Source organism: Mastigoproctus giganteus, chromosome 5 (genome assembly GCF_048544385.1).
Source record: "Mastigoproctus giganteus isolate SK-2022 chromosome 5, ASM4854438v1, whole genome shotgun sequence".
Classification (NCBI taxonomy): Eukaryota; Metazoa; Arthropoda; class Arachnida; order Uropygi; family Thelyphonidae; genus Mastigoproctus; species Mastigoproctus giganteus.
The window spans coordinates 27,135,153-27,154,387 of record NC_143579.1 but is presented as its reverse complement, the minus strand read 5'-3'; the positions used below and the strand labels follow the sequence as shown (position 1 = coordinate 27,154,387).

The following is a 19,235-nucleotide window of genomic DNA, read 5'->3' as shown; positions in this document are numbered from 1 at the left end:
GAAACCAAGTAGCAAAAGTCCTCCGGAGTGGATAATCCGCAGGCTCCAATGACTGGACGCGTTCCAGATGGTATGAACTCATTTGGTTTGTTGACAGTATCCTCCATACAGTGGATTGGGAAATACCCAATCGTTGGCCTATTGCTTGAGTACTCGTACTCGGATTGCCTTCTGCAAGATGTAGGACATTCTCCTCATTGTCTGGCGTCCTCGTCGTTCACTCTCGATTCATGGTACCTCTCGTGAAACAACCAGTCTCACGTAACCTTCTGTGCACACGTGCGAAAATCGTATAATGAGGAGCACGCCTGTGCGGGAAACGTTCCTGGTACAAGTGCAGGGCAGCGCGCCCATTACAGTCCGCAGCTCCGTACGCAAGGTGCATGTCGGCCAGTTCAACGTTTGAATACTCATCCATCCTACTGCCTCGGGAACCGGTTCACAAATGCTGACTTCCAGCGGGATCACTGTTCACGCGACATCCCGTTCAATGTCCTCTACCGCATGACGAAGGCACTTCGGACCCTGCAATGCTATGTGATTCCGATTTGTCTTTGTGCCCCCTACACCTCCTGCAAGTTTGTCGCATTGGTAGTGAATCACCCTGTATATGCTGAAGAAAGGAATGCAGTCTTTTTTCTTTTTCAAAACAAATTGTTGCAATTCTTTTTTTCTTCTTTTGCACACCAGTTTTCAAAGTTTATAACACAGCTATCAATAGAAATATTTTCTAGAAATTTTGTTAGAAGATAAAATATACATTCAGAAAACGTCGTGCACACCGATATTGTTGGCTACAACAATTATGTAAAGAAATAATACAAAATACTGTTAGAATGTAAAAATGCAAAATATTGTTTCCTAAAACAAATATTGTTCCCTACAGTAAAGCATTGTTATGGGCACAAAGACAAATCGGGCACAAAGACAAATGAGCATTGTGTGTTGTCAGTTTTAAGAGTTTTTTTTTCCATTTCTACTGTGGCTGCCAATAGATGAATTTCCTTGATTTTTTGTAAGTAGATACAATACATATTGAAGAAAGGAAATATGATATTTTTGTTTTTCTAAAACAATTTGTTTAAATTTTTTCGTACAAAAATTACATAAAGCAAAATACTGTAAGAGCTATAATGCAAAATGTTCGAAAGTAATGATGCTCAACTGTTTGTTTTTCAAGAAAGTTGCTTACATTTTTATTTTCTCCTTGCATCACCTTGGTAACACTAATAACGTAAGCTTGACCAGTCAATTATGGCTTTGTGTGTTGTTTCGTTTTAGCCAGCGCTACTGCGATGACATGCAAAATTCAAACGAATGCAGTGATACGTTATATAATCAAAGTGAATGGCCGCTGCGGTCATAATTACATAAAATGATATGTGATCGTACATTTTTGCTGTTTTGAGTGAATTAATAGTTTTTGCTGCAATTTAAAGGTAGGACATCAAAGAATATACTTCTGTTTTGTATATTGAAAATTTCAATTTTGTAAATTGAGTAGATTTAGATCTAGATTAAAATCTAGATCTAAATTTAGTGGGGCAGACTATGACTGGGTTAACAATGTTTTCTTTATAAGGGAGATTTAACTGACCAAGATCAATTAGATATTTGAAACTGTGAAATGTGCATGCAGCCTCACCTATTATACACAGTATTACATGGAATAGTCACTGTCCAGCCACAATAAGAAAAATTGAAGCTGGGAGTTTCTCTCTCTCACACAAATATCTCTGTGCGGAAAATTTATAAGGTGTTTTATTTTTGTTTTTGCTCCTGTGTTCCAATTTGATATAACTGTCCCTGGTATTTACAGGGGTACCCAGTGAACAGTAACCTTGTGTTTGGCAATTGCCTCTGAGAATACGTTCCTCTCTTTAAACAATAGGTAATGACAACAACATTTTTCAGAAATTATGGAAAAAGCTGTGTATATGTTGGAGCTGCAGGTCAATTTTTAATAATTTTAACTTAGAAAGAACTGTAATAATTTGGATTTTTTTTTTTTTTTTTGTTTTATATAAAATGCAAAAATAACTATGTTAAAAGATAAACATGCTCTAACCTTTAAACACAAAATGCCAAAAAAATCTGTTTATTATAATTTATATAAATTAACTTGTTTAACTTACATGTAACCATTTTATTTAATAAACTTATACGGAAACTGGCCATCCAGTCCAGGTCATAAAATTAAGTTAAACATTTGAAGACATATGGTACAAAATGTGAATGGATAAAAATAATAAATATTAAGAAACAAGATACCAATGGAATGTTATCTAAAGTAATATCTGACTGGTGGTCCAACAGATTCTTCTCCTGATAAAGGGTCAAATGCAACAGAAAGATCAGTATATGACTGGAAGATTGTAGGATTAAGCAGTTTAAGCATCCTGAGAGAGGAGAAACAAATAAATTAAATTTCAGCATCTTATTATCTTGTACACATGCTATGATGACACTTTATATTAATGTTCAAAAATAAGTTGTTATTTCATAAATGTAAAATTTTATTAAAAAAAACAAAACACTATAATTGATACAACCATATGAAGAACTACTGTTTACCACTCCCAAATTTTTATTTAGAAGTGTGAAGTGGGAAAAAATATGCAAGTAAAGGTAACTTCTAGCATAGACTAAAGGCAAGTAAATCTCATGGAGTTCACAGCATATACTCATAGAGTGCACTGAACCATAAAGATTAATTAATGGTTCAAAGAGGATGAAAACAAATAAGATTAGACCTTGTAATGAGCGTAGAAAAGTTTGAGATAACCTAGCTGATGTTGCTATTGAATTAAGGAGTACTTTGCATCGAGCTTTACAGATGAAAGACTCTTCAGTGATGAGGTTGTTTAAGTGAGGCTGAGCAGTAAGAAGTTAGCGATATTTAAATTACTAATGACTGTTTATTAGAAAAAACTTTTGAACTTTAAGGCAAGAAAGACTCATTATTTGGCTTAAAGTTGGGGAGTGGTGGGATAGAGGGTTATAAATGACACAGAAGAAGAAAGGGAGGGTGTGATGTCAAAATTTGCAGTGATATAAAGATTGAGAAAGTGGTTAATAATCAGCAGTCCTTCAGGATAACTTGGATTCACTCCAAGGGTGTTCAGAAAAATGGCAGTTATATTTTAATGCAGCAAAATGGCAGGTCTTACATCTGACGAACAAAAACCTCAAAATAAAGTTATACATTTGGTGGGGTTGAATTAAAAACAGCAGAAGAAGAAAGGGATCTGGCATTAACACTCGTTACTGAAACATAAATATTTTGTAGATAACACTCATTACTGAAACATAAATATAGCATTATAACTGTGTTGGGATACAAGTTTAGGATTTAATTTTGTACTGAAATTGAAATCTTATTGAAAGTAAATCGAAATCATGACTCAAACCAGAGCAGCAAAGCAAAAGGCTCAAGCTAATGGGAATGCTGTGGCTCAGGGAAGAACTGAGGGGGGCAGTTGCCCTCTGAAGCACAGCCTTTTAAGATGCACTATTTGTTTGATGTTTGCAGAGCAGTCAGGTATGGGACATGATACTGCCATGGGGGATGTCCTTGAATGTGCGCAATGCAAGGAGTGTAAGGAAATCAGGCGACAACTCAGCATTGTTATGGGCCTATATGAGAGCTTGAAGGACAGGGTGGTTGCCCTCGAAGGATTACAAGCGAGGGGCCCATCAAGCTCTCAGCTGCCCACACCAATGCCAGAGCTTGCACTTCGTCATCGCGCAACACAGCGGCAACCCCCCAAGGCAGAATGCGCTGGTCCCAAAGGAACTAGTAGTTGTTGGTGACTCTACTGTCAGGGAAATGGGAAACATGCTTTGTAAAAAGGATAGGTGGAACAGGACCAGGGTATTTAACTGACCAAGATCAATTAGATATTTGAAACTGTGAAATGTGCATGCAGCCTCACCTATTATACACAGTATTACATGGAATAGTCAGGGGCAAGGGTTGATGACATTGTAGAGCGGATATCATCTTTTAAGGGCACAAAAGGTGATAGAGTTGTACACGTGGGCACTAATGATATTAAGAGTAGGAGACCGGCAGAATTACTTAACAAGTACAGGTCACTGATGAAAAAAAGCCGTGAATTAGGGTTGAATTTGAAAGTGTCTGCAATTCTGCCCAGACAAGATAGGAGGGAGTATATGATGAGAGCCCTGTCAATCAATTCGGCCCTGGAAAGATTGTGCAGGGCTCAAGAGGTAGAATTTTTTTTTCAGCCTGGTGTGTATTTGTTAACAGGAGAGACTGCTTCTACAGGGATGGGATACACTTAAATAGAAAGGGTGCAAGAATGTTTGCTGATGCTATCGAGGCAGCGTTAGGTGGGTCGGAAAACTGCTAGATTGGGGGGGGGATACAAGGACTAATAGATTAACAGTAGCCACTGGCAAAGGAGAAAGTGATTCTTGCACGGCTTCTATTGGAATGAGCAGCAGCCTGGAAAATAAGATGCAGGATATTTCAGAGACTACTGGGAATCATGGGGGTACAAGTAAACACATGGGTTGTGTTAGGGTGGCTAAGAGGAAGAGCAGGTGCATGTATACTTGCGTGTACACCAATGCTAGGAGTTTAGTAAATAAATTTGATGAATTTGAGGTATTGCTCAAAACATCAAAGGCAGATATTGTTGGGATTTCAGAGACGTGGTGTCACACAGATATAAGGAATGCAGAACTGGAATTTGGAGAGTACAATGTCTACAGAAAGGATAGACAGGATAGGAAGGGAGGAGGGGTTATGCTATTAGTTAAGAAACACATAAAATCCAAGGAAGTGAAGCCAGTCGACATAGCTGGACAGTGCAGTGTCGAGTCAGTTTGGTGTGACATAAGCATTGGGAGATCAAAATTGAGAGTAGGGGTGTGCTATAGGCCTAATGACTCTGATGAGTATAATAAGAAACTGTACAGAGAAATATAGTGGGCCAGTAAATCAGAGAGTCTTATAATGGGGGATTTTAATTTCCCAGATATTGACTGGAATTTGGGGGCTGGTCACTCACACACTAGCAAGGCTTTTGTGGATTTATTCAATGATTGTTTTCTACATCAGCATGTTAGGGAGGCAACTAGAGGGAGTAATACTCTTGATTTGATTATCAGTAGTGATTCTTCATGCATTAGGAATCTGCAGATAAATGAACCACTAGGTGGCAGTGATCATAGTGTTCTGAAGTGGGATTTACTCAAAGAGGTAACTACCATTAGGGGTAAAGGGAAGGGGTATTGCTTTCGTAAAGGCGACTACGATGGACTGAGACAGTATTTAAATTCTATACAGTGGGATCAACTGATGATGTTACCAACAGCAAATGCAAAACGGGAAGCATTCAAAGAACTTATCTTGGAAGCTACTAGGCTTTACATACCAACTAAGAAATATTGTTCAAGGTTTAGGCCTAAATGGATGTCAGATGAACTAATGAGGCATACGGTAGAGAAGAAAAATGCATGGGATACATACAAATTAACACGTGACACAGAAGCCTATGATAGATACAAGTTGATCTGTAATCAAGTGACAAAGGAGGTTAGGCAGGCGAAGGCAGATTACGAGAAATCCTTGGCAAGGGACGCGAAGAAAAACAGCAAAGAGTTCTTTATTTATGTAAACTCTAGAAGGAAGGGGATGAATCAGATTGGTCCACTTGATATCGATGGGTCAACTGTTGATGATCCTGCTCAGGTAGTTAACAAACTAAATGAATATTTTGCATCGACATTCACACATGAGGAGTTATTCAGCGAGGGGAATGACAGAGGTGTATTCAACTCTGGCAGTAAGCTAGAGAATCTTGTAATAACTGAGAGTAAAATGGAGGAGAAATTGTTGAAGATAAACACAAGAAAGGCACCTGGGGTGGATGGGATCTATCCAGTTATATTAAAGGAGGCAGCAAAGGAAGTAAGCAAACCCTTAGCCATAATTATGAGAGCTTCCTTGGACTCAGGGGAGGTACCAATGGACTGGAGATGTGCAAATGTGACCCCAATTCACAAAGGAGGATCGAAGGCTGACACAAGTAATTATAGACCTGTGAGTTTAACTTCTGTTCCAGGAAAATTAATGGAGGCACTGGTTAAAGAAGCACTGCAGGATCATCTAGACAAGACTTCAGTTATAGCTCAGACACAGCATGGTTTTGTTAAGGGGAAGTCTTGCCTGACCAATTTGATTGGATACTATGATGCAGTCACAAAGGAACTGCAGGGAATAACTTTGATATTATATACTTGGATCTTAGAAAGGCTTTTGATACTGTTGCACATGGAAGACTGCTGCACAAATTGGAGCAGTGTGGCATTGGAGGCAAATTGCTGCTGTGGATAAAGGGATGGCTGAGGGGGAGAAGACAGAGAGTGGTAATCAATGGACACTGCTTGTCGTGGACTAATGTTATTAGTGGAGTCCCTCAAGGTTCAGTATTGGGTCCTTTATTGTTTTCTGTATTTATATATGATATTGATGATGGTATATCAAGCTTAATGTCCAAGTTTGCAGATGATACGAAGGTTGGCAGGGTTGTCAAGGACACTACTGACACTATGCTGCTGCAACAGGATCTGGAAAGGTTGAGCAGATGGGCTGAGAGGTGGCAAATGAAGTTTAACATTGACAAATGTAAATACTACATATGGGAAACAGCAACCCCAGAGCAACGTATCAACTCTGTGGTACTACACTGGCAGTGGTAGAGAACGAAAGGGACCTGGGGGTGGTTGTGCAGGCGGATATGAAGTTTTTTGAGCAGTGCAGACGGGCTGCAAGAGTAGCTCATGGTGTATTGTCGATGATATATAGGAATTTTTCTAGCAAGGATAAGGAGGTGATTATTCCCTTCTTTCAATCAATGGTCAGACCGCACCTAGAGTACTGTATACAGGTCTGGAGGCCTCATTTCAAGAAGGATGTAGAGCTGCTGGAACGAGTACAGAGAAGGGCAACAAGACCAGTGAATGGAACAAAGGGGTGCTCTTACGAAGAAAGGCTTAAGTTTTGCGAATTACAGTGTCTGGACACTAGGCACCAGCGAGGTGATCTGATAGAGGTGTACAAAGCCTTGAATGGTTTGAGCATGCTCAATGCTGATGGGATTCTTCCTCTTGCTGAGAATAAACACCTGAGAGGGCATAAATTCAAATTGAGGAAAGACAGATGTAGGATAGATGTGCGGAAATTTGCCTTTAGCCAGCGGGTGGTTGGTAGGTGGAACAGACTTCCATCCCTTGTCGTGGAAGTTGATAGCCTAAATAAGTTTAAGGCTCAGCTGGACAGGTATTTCAAACGAACAGAGGGGTGAAGTGGAAGTGGTTATTTTTTATTTATTTATTTTACTTTTTTTTTTTGGCTGATGCTGCATAAGCTTGCTTTCTTGCATCAAATGCCTCTACTAATGCTAATGCTAAAATGCTAATGATAGGGATAGAAATAAAGTTCTTTGTGCAGTGTAGACAGGTGCCAAAGAGGGCGCAATAAATCATCCACACTGTCCTATCGATGATTTATTTGACATTTGCTTGTAGAGATATGAAGGTCATAATCTGACGATAAGGCTAATGTTAAAACTGAACTTAGATTATTGTGTTCAAGTATGGAGAACATCGAGCTCCTTGCAAGAATTCAAAGAAAGACAACCCACTTGGTGAAATCTGCAAAAGGGTGCCCATGATATACTGAATATATGGGATAGAGAGCTTGGTAACTATGCATCTCAGAGAGGACCCAGGCTGAGGTCTATAAGGGTCTGCGAGAGGATAGTAATATGAATAATGGCGAAATGTTCACTGTTATAAATGATTTCAAAATTAGGGGCCATGTTTCTCTGCTTGTATAGGTAGCTAGGTAGCTATGCAAGAAGGGAAACAGGTAGCTTAACTTCTTTTTTATTAATTTTTATAATCATTATTTTTTGGTTAGTGCAGCCAAAACCTGTGGCTTCCTTGCACTATACGGCTAATACACTAATGCTGTTGTTGTTTGTTGGATTTATTGGTGCAAGGGCTACTAAGGCCATAATGCACCTATTTCAATCTTATTTGATACATGATTGTTATATTAAATAAAAGGATTCAGATCAGGTGATATTTGTTTATCAATTTGAGGAAGGTAAAAACATCATTAATATCTTGTCGGTCTCCGAGAATCTGTTGTAAGGTAAGTTTATTAGAAGAATATAGATGTGAAGAGAAAGTTGTTTTTTGTTCTCTCAGATATAATGGGCATTCAATGATCAAGTGGTTTACTGTGAGTTGAGTTTGACAGTTGCTGCATAGTGGAGGGTCATCCTGAGTGAGTAAATAACTATGAGTTAGGTGAGTATGTCCTATTCGAATTCTAGCAAGTACTACTTCTTCCTTTCTATTGCCTCTTAGGCTTGATAGCCACTTCTTGTGATCGTTTTTAATCTGAAAAAGCTTATTGCTTTTTTCTTCCTGCCAAATGGATAGCCATTTTTTTCTGACATTGGTATGTATGATGCGTTTTAAATCTGTGTAAGGTATCTGCATTTCTGATTTTACGTGACTGGCGTTCTTGGCTGCAAGATCCGCTTGTTCATTTCCTCTGATTCCAGAGTGCCCAGGTATCCAACAGAAAATTAATTTTTGCCTGATTGCAAGAAGCTGCACTAACTTGGTTTGAATTTGTTGTAGAAATGGATGACTGGAAGGAAATTTACACTGAAGAGCAGATACAGCACTTAAAGGAATCGGTGTAGATAATAGTTTGAGGATATAATGACTGTTTTACATTGTCTAGAGCCATCAGGATAGAATACAGTTCTGCGGTGTAAATACTGTACTCCAAAGGGAGCTGCTGGGATATTGTATTGTTTGGTAGAACTGCAGCTGCTCCAACTTTACTATCTGTCTTGGAACCATCAGTGTAAATTTGGGTAAAACAAGAGAACTGAAAAGAGTGAGTTGCATGGATCTGCTGAATACTGAAATTTGGAAGTGCATTCTTTCCCCATTGTTGGAAATGTTGGTCAACATTGGCCAAGGGTATTTGCCATGGTGGCATAGCGGTGCTAATATCTAGAATTATGTCATTCATATTTAGTTCCCTGTACGTAATTATGCTTTGTAATCTTATGCCACATGGTTTATTCCGCAAAGGTTTATTTTGGTACAAATTATGCCATTTTGGGGTGAATAAATACTGTTTTATAGGATGATGTGGGAAACTTCTGATTTTTGCTGCATAACTTAATAACAGAGCTTGCCGACGAAGAAATAGGGGTGGTTCATGTGCTTCCGTATAGAGACTCTGAACTGGCGATGTACGAAAAGCTCCCAGTGCAATTCGGAGGGCATTGTGATGTACTGGGTCGAGCCATTTTAATACACTTTCTCTAGCTGAGGCATATGCAGGTGACCCATAGTCTAGTTTGGATCTTACGAGCGACCGGTATAAGTGCAGCAGCATGTACCGATCTGCACCCCATGACATAGCGGAAATTGCTCTGAGGAGATTCAGCTTCTTTAGACAGGTTGTACGAATGTGTTTAATATGCTCTAAGAAACTAAGTTTTCTATCCAGAATTAGTCCAAGAAAGCTAATACTCTGTTGAAAAGAAATTGGATGAGAATCAAGATGTAAATCGGGATCTGGATGTAAATTCCGTTTACGGCAAAAATGAATTGCTGTTGTTTTTTGTTTTGAAAGTCTGTATCCGTTATTTTTGGCCCACTGAACAAGCTTGTTAATTGTACCTTGAAGCTGCCTTTCAATGAAATGCATGTTTGTGAGTGGCTTGAGATTGCCAGATCGTCGGCATACAGATAAGTTTCAACTGTGTCAGGAATACATTTTGTAATGGAATTAATCCTGAGAGAGAAGAGCGTGGCACTAAGCACAGAACCCTGAAGGACCCCCTCTTCTTGCACAAATGTTTGGGAGAGAGCAGAGTGAAATCGTACCTGAAAGGTCCTATTGCTCAAAATGTTCTGGATAAATTTTGGAAGATGACCACGAATACCGGATTCATAGAGATCGTGAAGAATTCCATACCGCCAAGGTTGTATCAAAAGCTTTTTCGATGTCAAGACATGTCATCACTAGGTGTTCGTTTCTGAGAAATGCATTTCGGATGTTTCCTTCAGCTTTGACCATAAGGTCAAGTGTTGATCTAGTTCTTCGAAATCCATATTGATTTTGACTTAGAATGCATTCAGTCTCTAGGAACCATATCAATCTGGCATTAATTATTTTTTCTAATGCTTTTCCTATACGACTAGTTAACGCTATTGGTCGGTAATTTGCTGGATCTGAATGGTCCTTTCCTGGTTTTGGGAAAGCTAATACAATAGAATGACACCAACTGGTAGGGTAGTAGTCTTCGCCAAAGATTCTATTATACAGTTTTAGCAGAGCAGAAAGGGATTCTTCACTCAAGTGATATATCATGGCATAGTACACTCCATCAGGGCCAGCAGCACTATTTTTGGATCTTGCAAGTGCGCTACGTAACTCTGCAATGGTAAGGGGTACATTATATGGATGCTGTCGTGAAGTACTGAAATTGAGATTATATTTTTCTGCTTGTATTTTATGTGCCTGGAAACTTGGCTCAAATGCAGTTACAGCGGAGATTTTTTCAAAGGTTTCACCTAATGTATTAGAAATATCGTGAGGATTGCAGATTTCTTTGCCTTTTAGATATATTATTGGAGTGGTTATAGGTGGATATTTTCCATTAATTCTTCGAACTTTAGTCCAAACAGTTCTGATATTTGTGGTCCTGTTTATAGAGGAGGCATATTTAGACCATGTCTCTTTTTTGCTTATTCGTTGTATGTGACGAGATTTAGCTCTAGCTTTCTTGAACTGTATGAGATTAGCTGTGGTTGGGTATTTACGAAATAAGTTCCAGTATCTATTCTTCTCTTTTTTCGCATTGCTACAGGCTTCATTCCACCATATTTTTGGGTGGGAGCGAGTTTTCATGGATGATCTGGGTATACTGGTTTCTGCAGCTGCTATCATTTGCTGAGTTATGTAAGTTACGGCAGAGTCAATGGTGAGAGTCTCAATAGTCTGAATATCTAGATGTGCCAGCTCTTGATATTTCTTCCAGTTAGCTTTGTCAAATTTCCAAACAGTTTTTATCTCAGTTTGAGGAGGAGAGTTAGACGATAGTGTGCATATTACTGGAAAGTGGTCACTAATTCGCAGGTTATCAGTGACCGTCCAATCAATAAGAGGAAGGAGGTTTGCCGAGCATATTGAAAGATCAATTGCAGAAGTTGACCTTGAGGAAAGATGCACGTACGTGTGAGTCCCATTGTTTAATAATGTTAAGTTGTGCCTTTCAAGAAATTTTTCAATTAACTGACTTCTCTTATCAAGGTGCGAGGAACCCCATAGGGGGTGATGCCCATTCCAGTCACCCAAGATACAGAAAGGTGGTGGCAGCTGAGTAACTAAATCATTTAAATCTGCTAGAGAGTATGAATAGTTTGGCGAAAGGTATATGGAAACAACTGTTACCGCTATCTTAAGCATAACTCTAGCAGCAATTGCTTCTAAAGTTGTTTGCAGTGGGACTGGTCTGAAAGGAGTTCTGGAGTTTACTAGCAATGCTACACCTCCATGTGCTGTATTAGAGTCATTCCTATCCTTTCTAAGCATTATATGATGTTTTATGCTCATAGTTATTTTAGGGGTCAGGTTTGTTTCCTGTAGACAAAGAACAGCAGGCTTATATTCGGTAATTAAGTCATAAACGTCATCTCAGTTAGCTCGGAGTCTGCGACAATTCCATTGAATGATTCTATGCATTATTGAGGATTATCGGATGTGTCTGCTTGCTTACGGGATGTGGTCTGTTTGCACCTGTCTAGTCTTTTTTCCCCTTTTGGGAAATTTGGTCTAGTGACGTCCATGTCCTCCTCTTCTGCATGAAGTTCAAGAAGTGGGTCATCTCGGTGTGAATTTCTATCTATGTCCATGGTATCAGTACTGGTTTTTTGATTATTTCTTTCAGAGCTTGTTTGATTAACTGGCTGGTGTACAGAATTTTTATCTGGCGGTATTGTCAATGGTGTGTTTACCGAATGAGCTGATTGCTGTTGGGTAGGCTGTTCTTTTAGTGTAGAGAGGACTGACCTGGCCCAATCAGAAATTGAGATGCTTGGCGGAACTGAACAATCTGTTTGTACTGTTATGGATCGTTGCTTTTTTACAACTGAAGAATAAGATGGCAATTTATTTGAAATTAAACAATGTCTTTTTGCTTCTTGGTATGGCACCTTGTGTTCCACTTTGTACTTTTGTATATTCTTTTCAGTCTGCCACTAGATGCACTCCTTTGAAAATGCTGATTGATTCCCCTTACAGTTTGGGCAGCTTTGTATTTCAGTGGGGCAGTCTGTGTGAACATGCTCTTTTGAACCACAGGAGGCACAGGTGGTTACACCCCTGCAGACTGCTTGTGAGTGTCCAAATTTTTGGCATTTAAAACACCGGAATGGGTTTGGAATATAAGGTCGAATTTTGCACCTTAAATATCCAGCTTTAACAGTTGTTGGCAAAATTGGTGTTTTAAATGTAAGAATGACCGTTCGGGTAGGAGTAAGAACCCCATCTTTCTTAATGACTATCCTTTTGGCATTTATTACATTTTGATCGCCTAATTCCTGAACGATTTCCTCCTCAGATACGTTAAGGAGATCCCACTCGGCTATTACCCCTTTAGAGGAGTTTAAGGTGGCATGCGGGGTAACCTTTGTGGGAATTCCACCAAAAGTCGATAATTTTAATAGCTTTTCCGAGTGTTTATTCTCGTTCAACTCCACTAGAAGGTCTCCGGATTTTAATCTTCGAACCATTTTTGGTGGGCCCACCACATTCTCAAGACATTTCTGTATTAAGAATGGAGAGAGCTTACTCAAAGGATTGTCAGTCAAAGAATGCAGTATCAAAAAAAGAGGAGCAGGGGTTTCTGTTCCTTCTTTTTTCTGTCGTTTTGCATTTCCTGCATTTAACTCTTCTCTGTTTGAGAGATCTGGATCATGAGATCCATAAGTGGCATGTCTATTTATGTCCATCTTTGCTCCTTTTTGCCCCGGGAGAGTGTTTTTCTTCTCCCAGGTTTCCAGCCCCGCCACGTGGAGGCAGGAGCGGTGCCACCAGTGACCAAGCGGTTTAGAGGTTTAGTTAGGTTAGTACGGATTATATATATATATATATATACACAAGGAAAGAAAGGTGTATTTCCTTTCTGGATTCTACTTCAAAGCTTTTAAGTAAAGAATCACTTAAGAAAAACAAGAAGAATAGTGACACTGGAAAATAAATATAACTAATCCGCTGAGAAAGAACGCTATGTATCACACAAAATATCGCTTGGGCACTATCGCTTGGCACTCGGGGCCACACTAATGCTAAATACCAACAAGTTTTCACCATCGAACTACAGATATGTGAAATAAAATTAGAAAAGATCTACAAGAGAAAAATGAAAGAAAGAGAATTACTGCTTTTATCAGCATTAACTCAAAAAAAAACTATTACTTATTATTTCTGTGAGACTCGTATGCATACATATGAGTCTCACATAAGAAATAGTAAGTAATAAATTGAAAATTGGGTTTTTTTTTTTTTTTTTTTTTTTTTTAAGAGTTCTGGCTTTACCCAGAATGCTCTGGAACTATATTCTGGTACTGTATGAATGGCATTCACAGACTTTTCTTTCAAATTAATGATAACTAATTAATCCATGTCATATGCTTGCAGCAGGTAAATTATGCATGTTGTCATAAAATGCAGTAACTGTATTTTAAAGTTCCTTGTTAATCCTCATCTCCCAGCTTTGTTCAATTACATAATATTGGCTATCCAAAATGATCTTGTTGAAGCTGATTATAATGTACCATCATACCCTTTACACAAATCAATTACCACAGCACAGTCACATCACTCAACAAATTCAAGGTAACCTAATCTTGCTTTCACAAATACATATTTATAGTTAACTTTCTTGGGCAAGGGAAGCATTGCAATACAGATTCTATCCTGATTCAATGCAACTGGTCTCTTTTTACTAGCTTTTCTGCTTAAGAGAGTCTGTGTGAAATTCAGTGTATTACTGTTCAGTGAGAGCATGTTCCTTGGTTGCATAAAGATCAATAAAAAAGATCATTTTTCTACGATATTGTTCATTATGTACCATACCCTCTTACACAAATCAACTGGCACAGCCTAATCCCATCACTGAAATTCAAGGTTACCAAATTTTTCTTTCACAAATGAACATACAAGGGGTATCAAAAAATTCGTACCCTGACCTAGATAAAACATCAGTAGTAAGATGCAGTTTTTAATCTAAGTTGTCTACATATTCAATAACTAACATATGAAATTTCATTCCCATAGGTGATTACACACCATAAAGAAGGTGATGTCTGTGTTTTGGGACAGAAAAGAGGTTATCCTAACAGATTACCTACCTCATGGTTCCACACTTACCGGAAAATATTACAGAAATCTTTTGAAAAGTTATGTGATGCTTTGAAGGTGAAAAGGTGTGGAATGTTAACCAAAGGTATCCATCTTCTGTCAGACAATGCACCAGCTCACATGGAGATTGCCACCAACACAAATTTTGCTGTCCAATGCAGCTTTGAACTATTGCAGCACCCATCCTATTCTCCTGACTAAGCACCATCAGACTTCTTGTTTCAAGAAATGAAGAAACCATTGCATGGACACCACTTTGATTCATCTCAGGAAGTCATCAATCAAGTGGAATCATTGTTTCAGGCAAAAAGTGCGGACTTCTATGATCAAGGCATTAAACAACTGATCCATAGATGGGAGAAATGTGTTACTATATACAGGGTGTTTCAGTTAAACGTTTCAGAACTTCTAAGAGGGGTAGGGTACATCCTGACAACTCGAAATCATATAGCAATGTGGGGTCGGAAATGCTTTCCTGAAGCGGTGTTGTACACAGAAGCACCATAAAGAAAAGAGACCGTAAGTAAGAAATCGTTTTAATAATACATGAAAAGAAGCAAAAGGTACATGGATTAAAGTAAGCGTTCGAAGTTTCTTCCACGGGCTACAATGCACGCCTCACATCTCCGACGCATGGACATCCGAACATTCTGGAATACTCCAGGCGAATTTCGAATTTCTTCGGCAGCTACTGCGATTCTTGCAACCAGCTCCTCAGCATTGTCAACAGGGGTGTCATAAACTAGCGATTTCATATGACCCCAGAAATAAAAATCAAGACATGATAGGTCGGGTGACCGAGCGGGCCAACGCACGGGACCACCACGTCCGATCCACTGTTGACCAAATGTGACATCCAGGTAGTTACGAACATCTCCGCTATAATGGGCAGGGGCTCCATCGTGTTGGAACCACATTGTCTGTTGCGTCGATGCAGAAATCTGTTCATCTCTCAAAAGTTGTGGCAATACTTGCTGCAGAAAGATCAAGTAGATAGGTCCGGTTAGTAACAGGTAAGGTCCAATGAGGTGATCTCCCATAATACCGGCCCATACATTGACCGAAAATCGAATCTGTGCTGCACGACGTCGTATTGCATGCGGGTTCTCGACCGCCCAGATATGGTTGTTATGCGTGTTGAAAATTCCTTCCCTTGTGAAGGATGCCTCATCGGAAAACAACACTTCAGCAGGAAAAAGGGGATTTGTAGCACATTTTCCAAGGTACCACTGTGCGAAAGCAATACGAGGTGCATAATCCTCCAGTTGCTGTGTCTGGACACGCTGCACGTGAAACGGATGCATGTCTTGTTCTCGGAGAATCCTCCAAATGCTGCAATGGGAAACCCCGACTGCGTTTGCTAGACTTCGTGTACTCGTTCTTGGATTCCCCTGTACATGCTGCAGCACATTCTGTTCGACGGCTGGAGTCCGTGCTGTTCTTACCCTGTCCCTGTCAGCTCTTTCAAATGAACCTCTCTCTCAGCTAACCTCTGGTGCAGTCTTGCAAAGAAATTATGACTGGGAATAAGCCTCGTCGGATATCGTTCCGCGTACAAACGCTGTGCGGCTGGCCCACTACAATTTGCAGCCCCATACGCCAAATGCATATCGGCTAACTCTGCGTTCGTGTAATCATCCATCCTACTAACTTGGCGTTCTTGTTCAAGAAATTTGAAATTCGCCTGGAGTATTCCAGAATGTTCGGATGTCCATGTGTCGGAGATGTGAGGCGTGCATTGTAGCCCGTGGAAGAAACTTCGAACACTTACTTTAATCCATGTACCTTTTGCTTCTTTTCATGTATTATTAAAACGATTTCTCACTTACGGTCTCTTTTCTTTATGGTGCTTCTGTGTACAACACCGCTTCAGGAAAGCATTTCTGACCCCTCTTAGAAGTTCTGAAACGTTTAACTGAAACACCCTGTATATATATATATATATATATATATATATATATATATATATTTTTTTTTTTTTATGAAAACCCCAAACACGAGAGGTATTAGAACCTATAGTACTTAGTACCGTGCTTGGGTTGGAGGTTGAGAAGACGAAAGAAGATATTTGTTGACATTAGACTTGAACTTCTGTAGACTGTAATTTTCAGGAAGGTTGTTCCAGAAAACGGCAGTTGAATGAATAAATGAGGAGGATTAAAAGTTGGTTCTGTGAGTTTGAAGTTGGACAGTAAATGGATGTTGGCTGGTGGCAGCACGTTTGGACTGTTTTGAAAGAGGGAGCGGGAATTATAGAAGCCGATTCAGAACAGTGCCCATGGAAGTATCTGTAGAAAAGGCATGCTGCAAAAGCAGTACCTCTATGAGACAGCAAGTGGAGAGACTATGTTAGAGATGAGTCATTAATTAACCTAAATGCACTCTTCTGAATGGAATCTAGAAGCCTGAGAGAGGTTTTGGGGGCACCACCCCAGATGTGGGAACCTTCCATGGTAGGGCAGATTTGCAATTTGTACAGAGTGAACAGTTGTTTGGAAGAAAAGTAACGGCGAGAGCGAAAGAGAAAACCAAGTTTTTTAGATGCAGAAGAAGCAATACTTTGCTTAGCACGGCTTCAAACAGCACAGGTTTCACTATAACACGGTTTTCAATTAAGTTTAAGTCAAATTTACTGTACATATTAAAACTCATTCAATAGCCTAGACAGGTACAATACATACAATAACGAAACGTATAGTACCTGCCTAGGCTATTGAATGAATTTTAATATGTACAGTAAGTTTTCGATTTAAACTTAATTGCAGTACAGACAGCAACGTGCAACAGTGTTCAATATTCTTATTTCCATCCTGACGAGACGACATGATAGTTTTCAAACTTTTCATTTCAAAATTTATTTTTTACCCCTTTAAATAGAATCGAAAATATATCTGCATCTTAGCTAGAAATCACTGCCAACAACATGCATTCTGTTTGGCAGCATGTTTTGCCCCATTTGGTAAATGATTTCACTGGTTTTGAATCGCAAGTTCAGATAATTTCCGAAGACATTAAGGTCAGAAAAGACTTTGGATTTGAAACTTTGGACACTGCGAATGTACGTGACTGCATTGACTCACATGCAACTTGGATGATGCAACTCCCCTTGAAATTGATGAGCAAACTGCATATGCAGAAGAGGAAAACAATTCTGAAGTGGATAACACTGAAGTTCCACCAAAACAATTTTCAACAGAACTGGAGAAAGTTTTTGGGGGGGGGGGGTTGACATGGCCTGTGAGGCGATTAAGAATGGAGATCTGAATGTTGCATCAACATACGGCACATTTTACAAGATGGAATTTGACTTGTAACAAGACTTCACCAGACTTGTAACAAGTCTGGTGAAACCATCTAGAGATGGCTTCACCAGACTTCATTATTGAAATACCTAAATAAACAACCGCATTTTTTTGCATCTCTCATGATGTTACCTTTTCATTAATAAAATTTTTGCAATATTTTTTAAATTTCAAATCCTTTTAATTGGCTATCAAGTGCAAATTGTTTATAGATTTATTATAATTTGTTTGTAGACTGTTTCTCTGGTACGAATTCAATTAAAACCCATTATAATTATACCTCAATCAGCATGGTTTCACATAACACGGAATAGTTTCAGTACCAATTATCAGTGCTACGTGGGGTATTGCTTTATTTGTAATGTGCTTGTGCCAAGAGAGATTAGAAGTCAGTGTAATCCCCAAAAGAGATATATCAACTTGCCTAGAAATCGGAGTGTCACCAAAGATAAGCATAGGAGCAGAAGAATCCTTTTTATGAGATATAAGACAAGACTGAGTTTTAGAAGGATTGAAATCAACTAAGTTGTTTTTGTCCCACTGGAGAATTACCTGGAGATCGGCATTTATGGAATTGGTAGCAGATATTCGAGAAGTTGAAGCGGATTGAGCAGGGCAAGGTTTCTCAAAATGGAAAGTGGAATGCAATGTGCTATCATCGGCAAAACTATGGATAGGATTTCCAGTCAATGAAAGAAGGTAATTAATATACAAGAGGATGGGAAAGAACTGAACCTTTGGGGACACCAGCATTAGTGGAGAAGTCAGAAGACAGAGAGCCATCTACCATCACCCTCATTGAGTGATCAGAGAGAAAACTGGATAACCAATTACAAAAAACAGTTGGCACATCATAAGATGGAAGCTTATTTAGAAGACCTTTATGCCAAACACAATCGAAAGCCTTTGATATGTCAAGAGCAACTGCTTGTGTTTCACAGAACTTTTTCCATTGAATCTGTCCATAGATGGGTAACATAAACCAGAATATCAGCAGTGGATCGACACTGACGGAATCCATATTGACGATCGTTGATCAGATGGAAGGTTTCTAGGTAGTTTAAGAGTTGACGGTTAATCGATTTCTCCATTACTTTAGAAAGAGTAGAAGTAATTGCAATGGGACGATAATTGGATGGGAGGGATTTGTCACCCGTTTTAGGAACTGGTTGGATATGAGCAAATTTCCAAGCAGAAGGAAAAACACCTTTGGAATAAAAAAGTGAAAAAAGCGGCAAAGAACAGGAGTATGTTCAGGAGCACAGGTTTTTTGAACAAGTGGAAAAATACCATCAGGACATGGAGCTTTCTTAGCATCAAGATTCGTCAAAATCCTTCCGACATCCTTTTGACGGAAGACCACAGGAGGCATTGAATGGAGTGTGTTGGGAATGGTGGGAGGTGTTTTACTAAGATCATTAATACATGAGTTGGAA

General features: G+C 39.2%; 1 protein-coding gene across 1 annotated transcript in view; it reads right to left on the bottom strand.

The window, feature by feature from the left end:
* Positions 1-2,281: 2,281 nt before the first annotated feature.
* LOC150085259 (ubiquitin-like modifier-activating enzyme 6) overlaps positions 2,282-19,235 on the bottom strand; it is an 88,763-nt gene continuing 71,809 nt past the window's right edge. The window contains exon 11 of the mRNA XM_090374503.1: positions 2,282-2,399. Coding sequence (XP_090230629.1) covers positions 2,282-2,399 — 118 coding nt within the window. The remainder of the gene's footprint in view (positions 2,400-19,235) is intronic.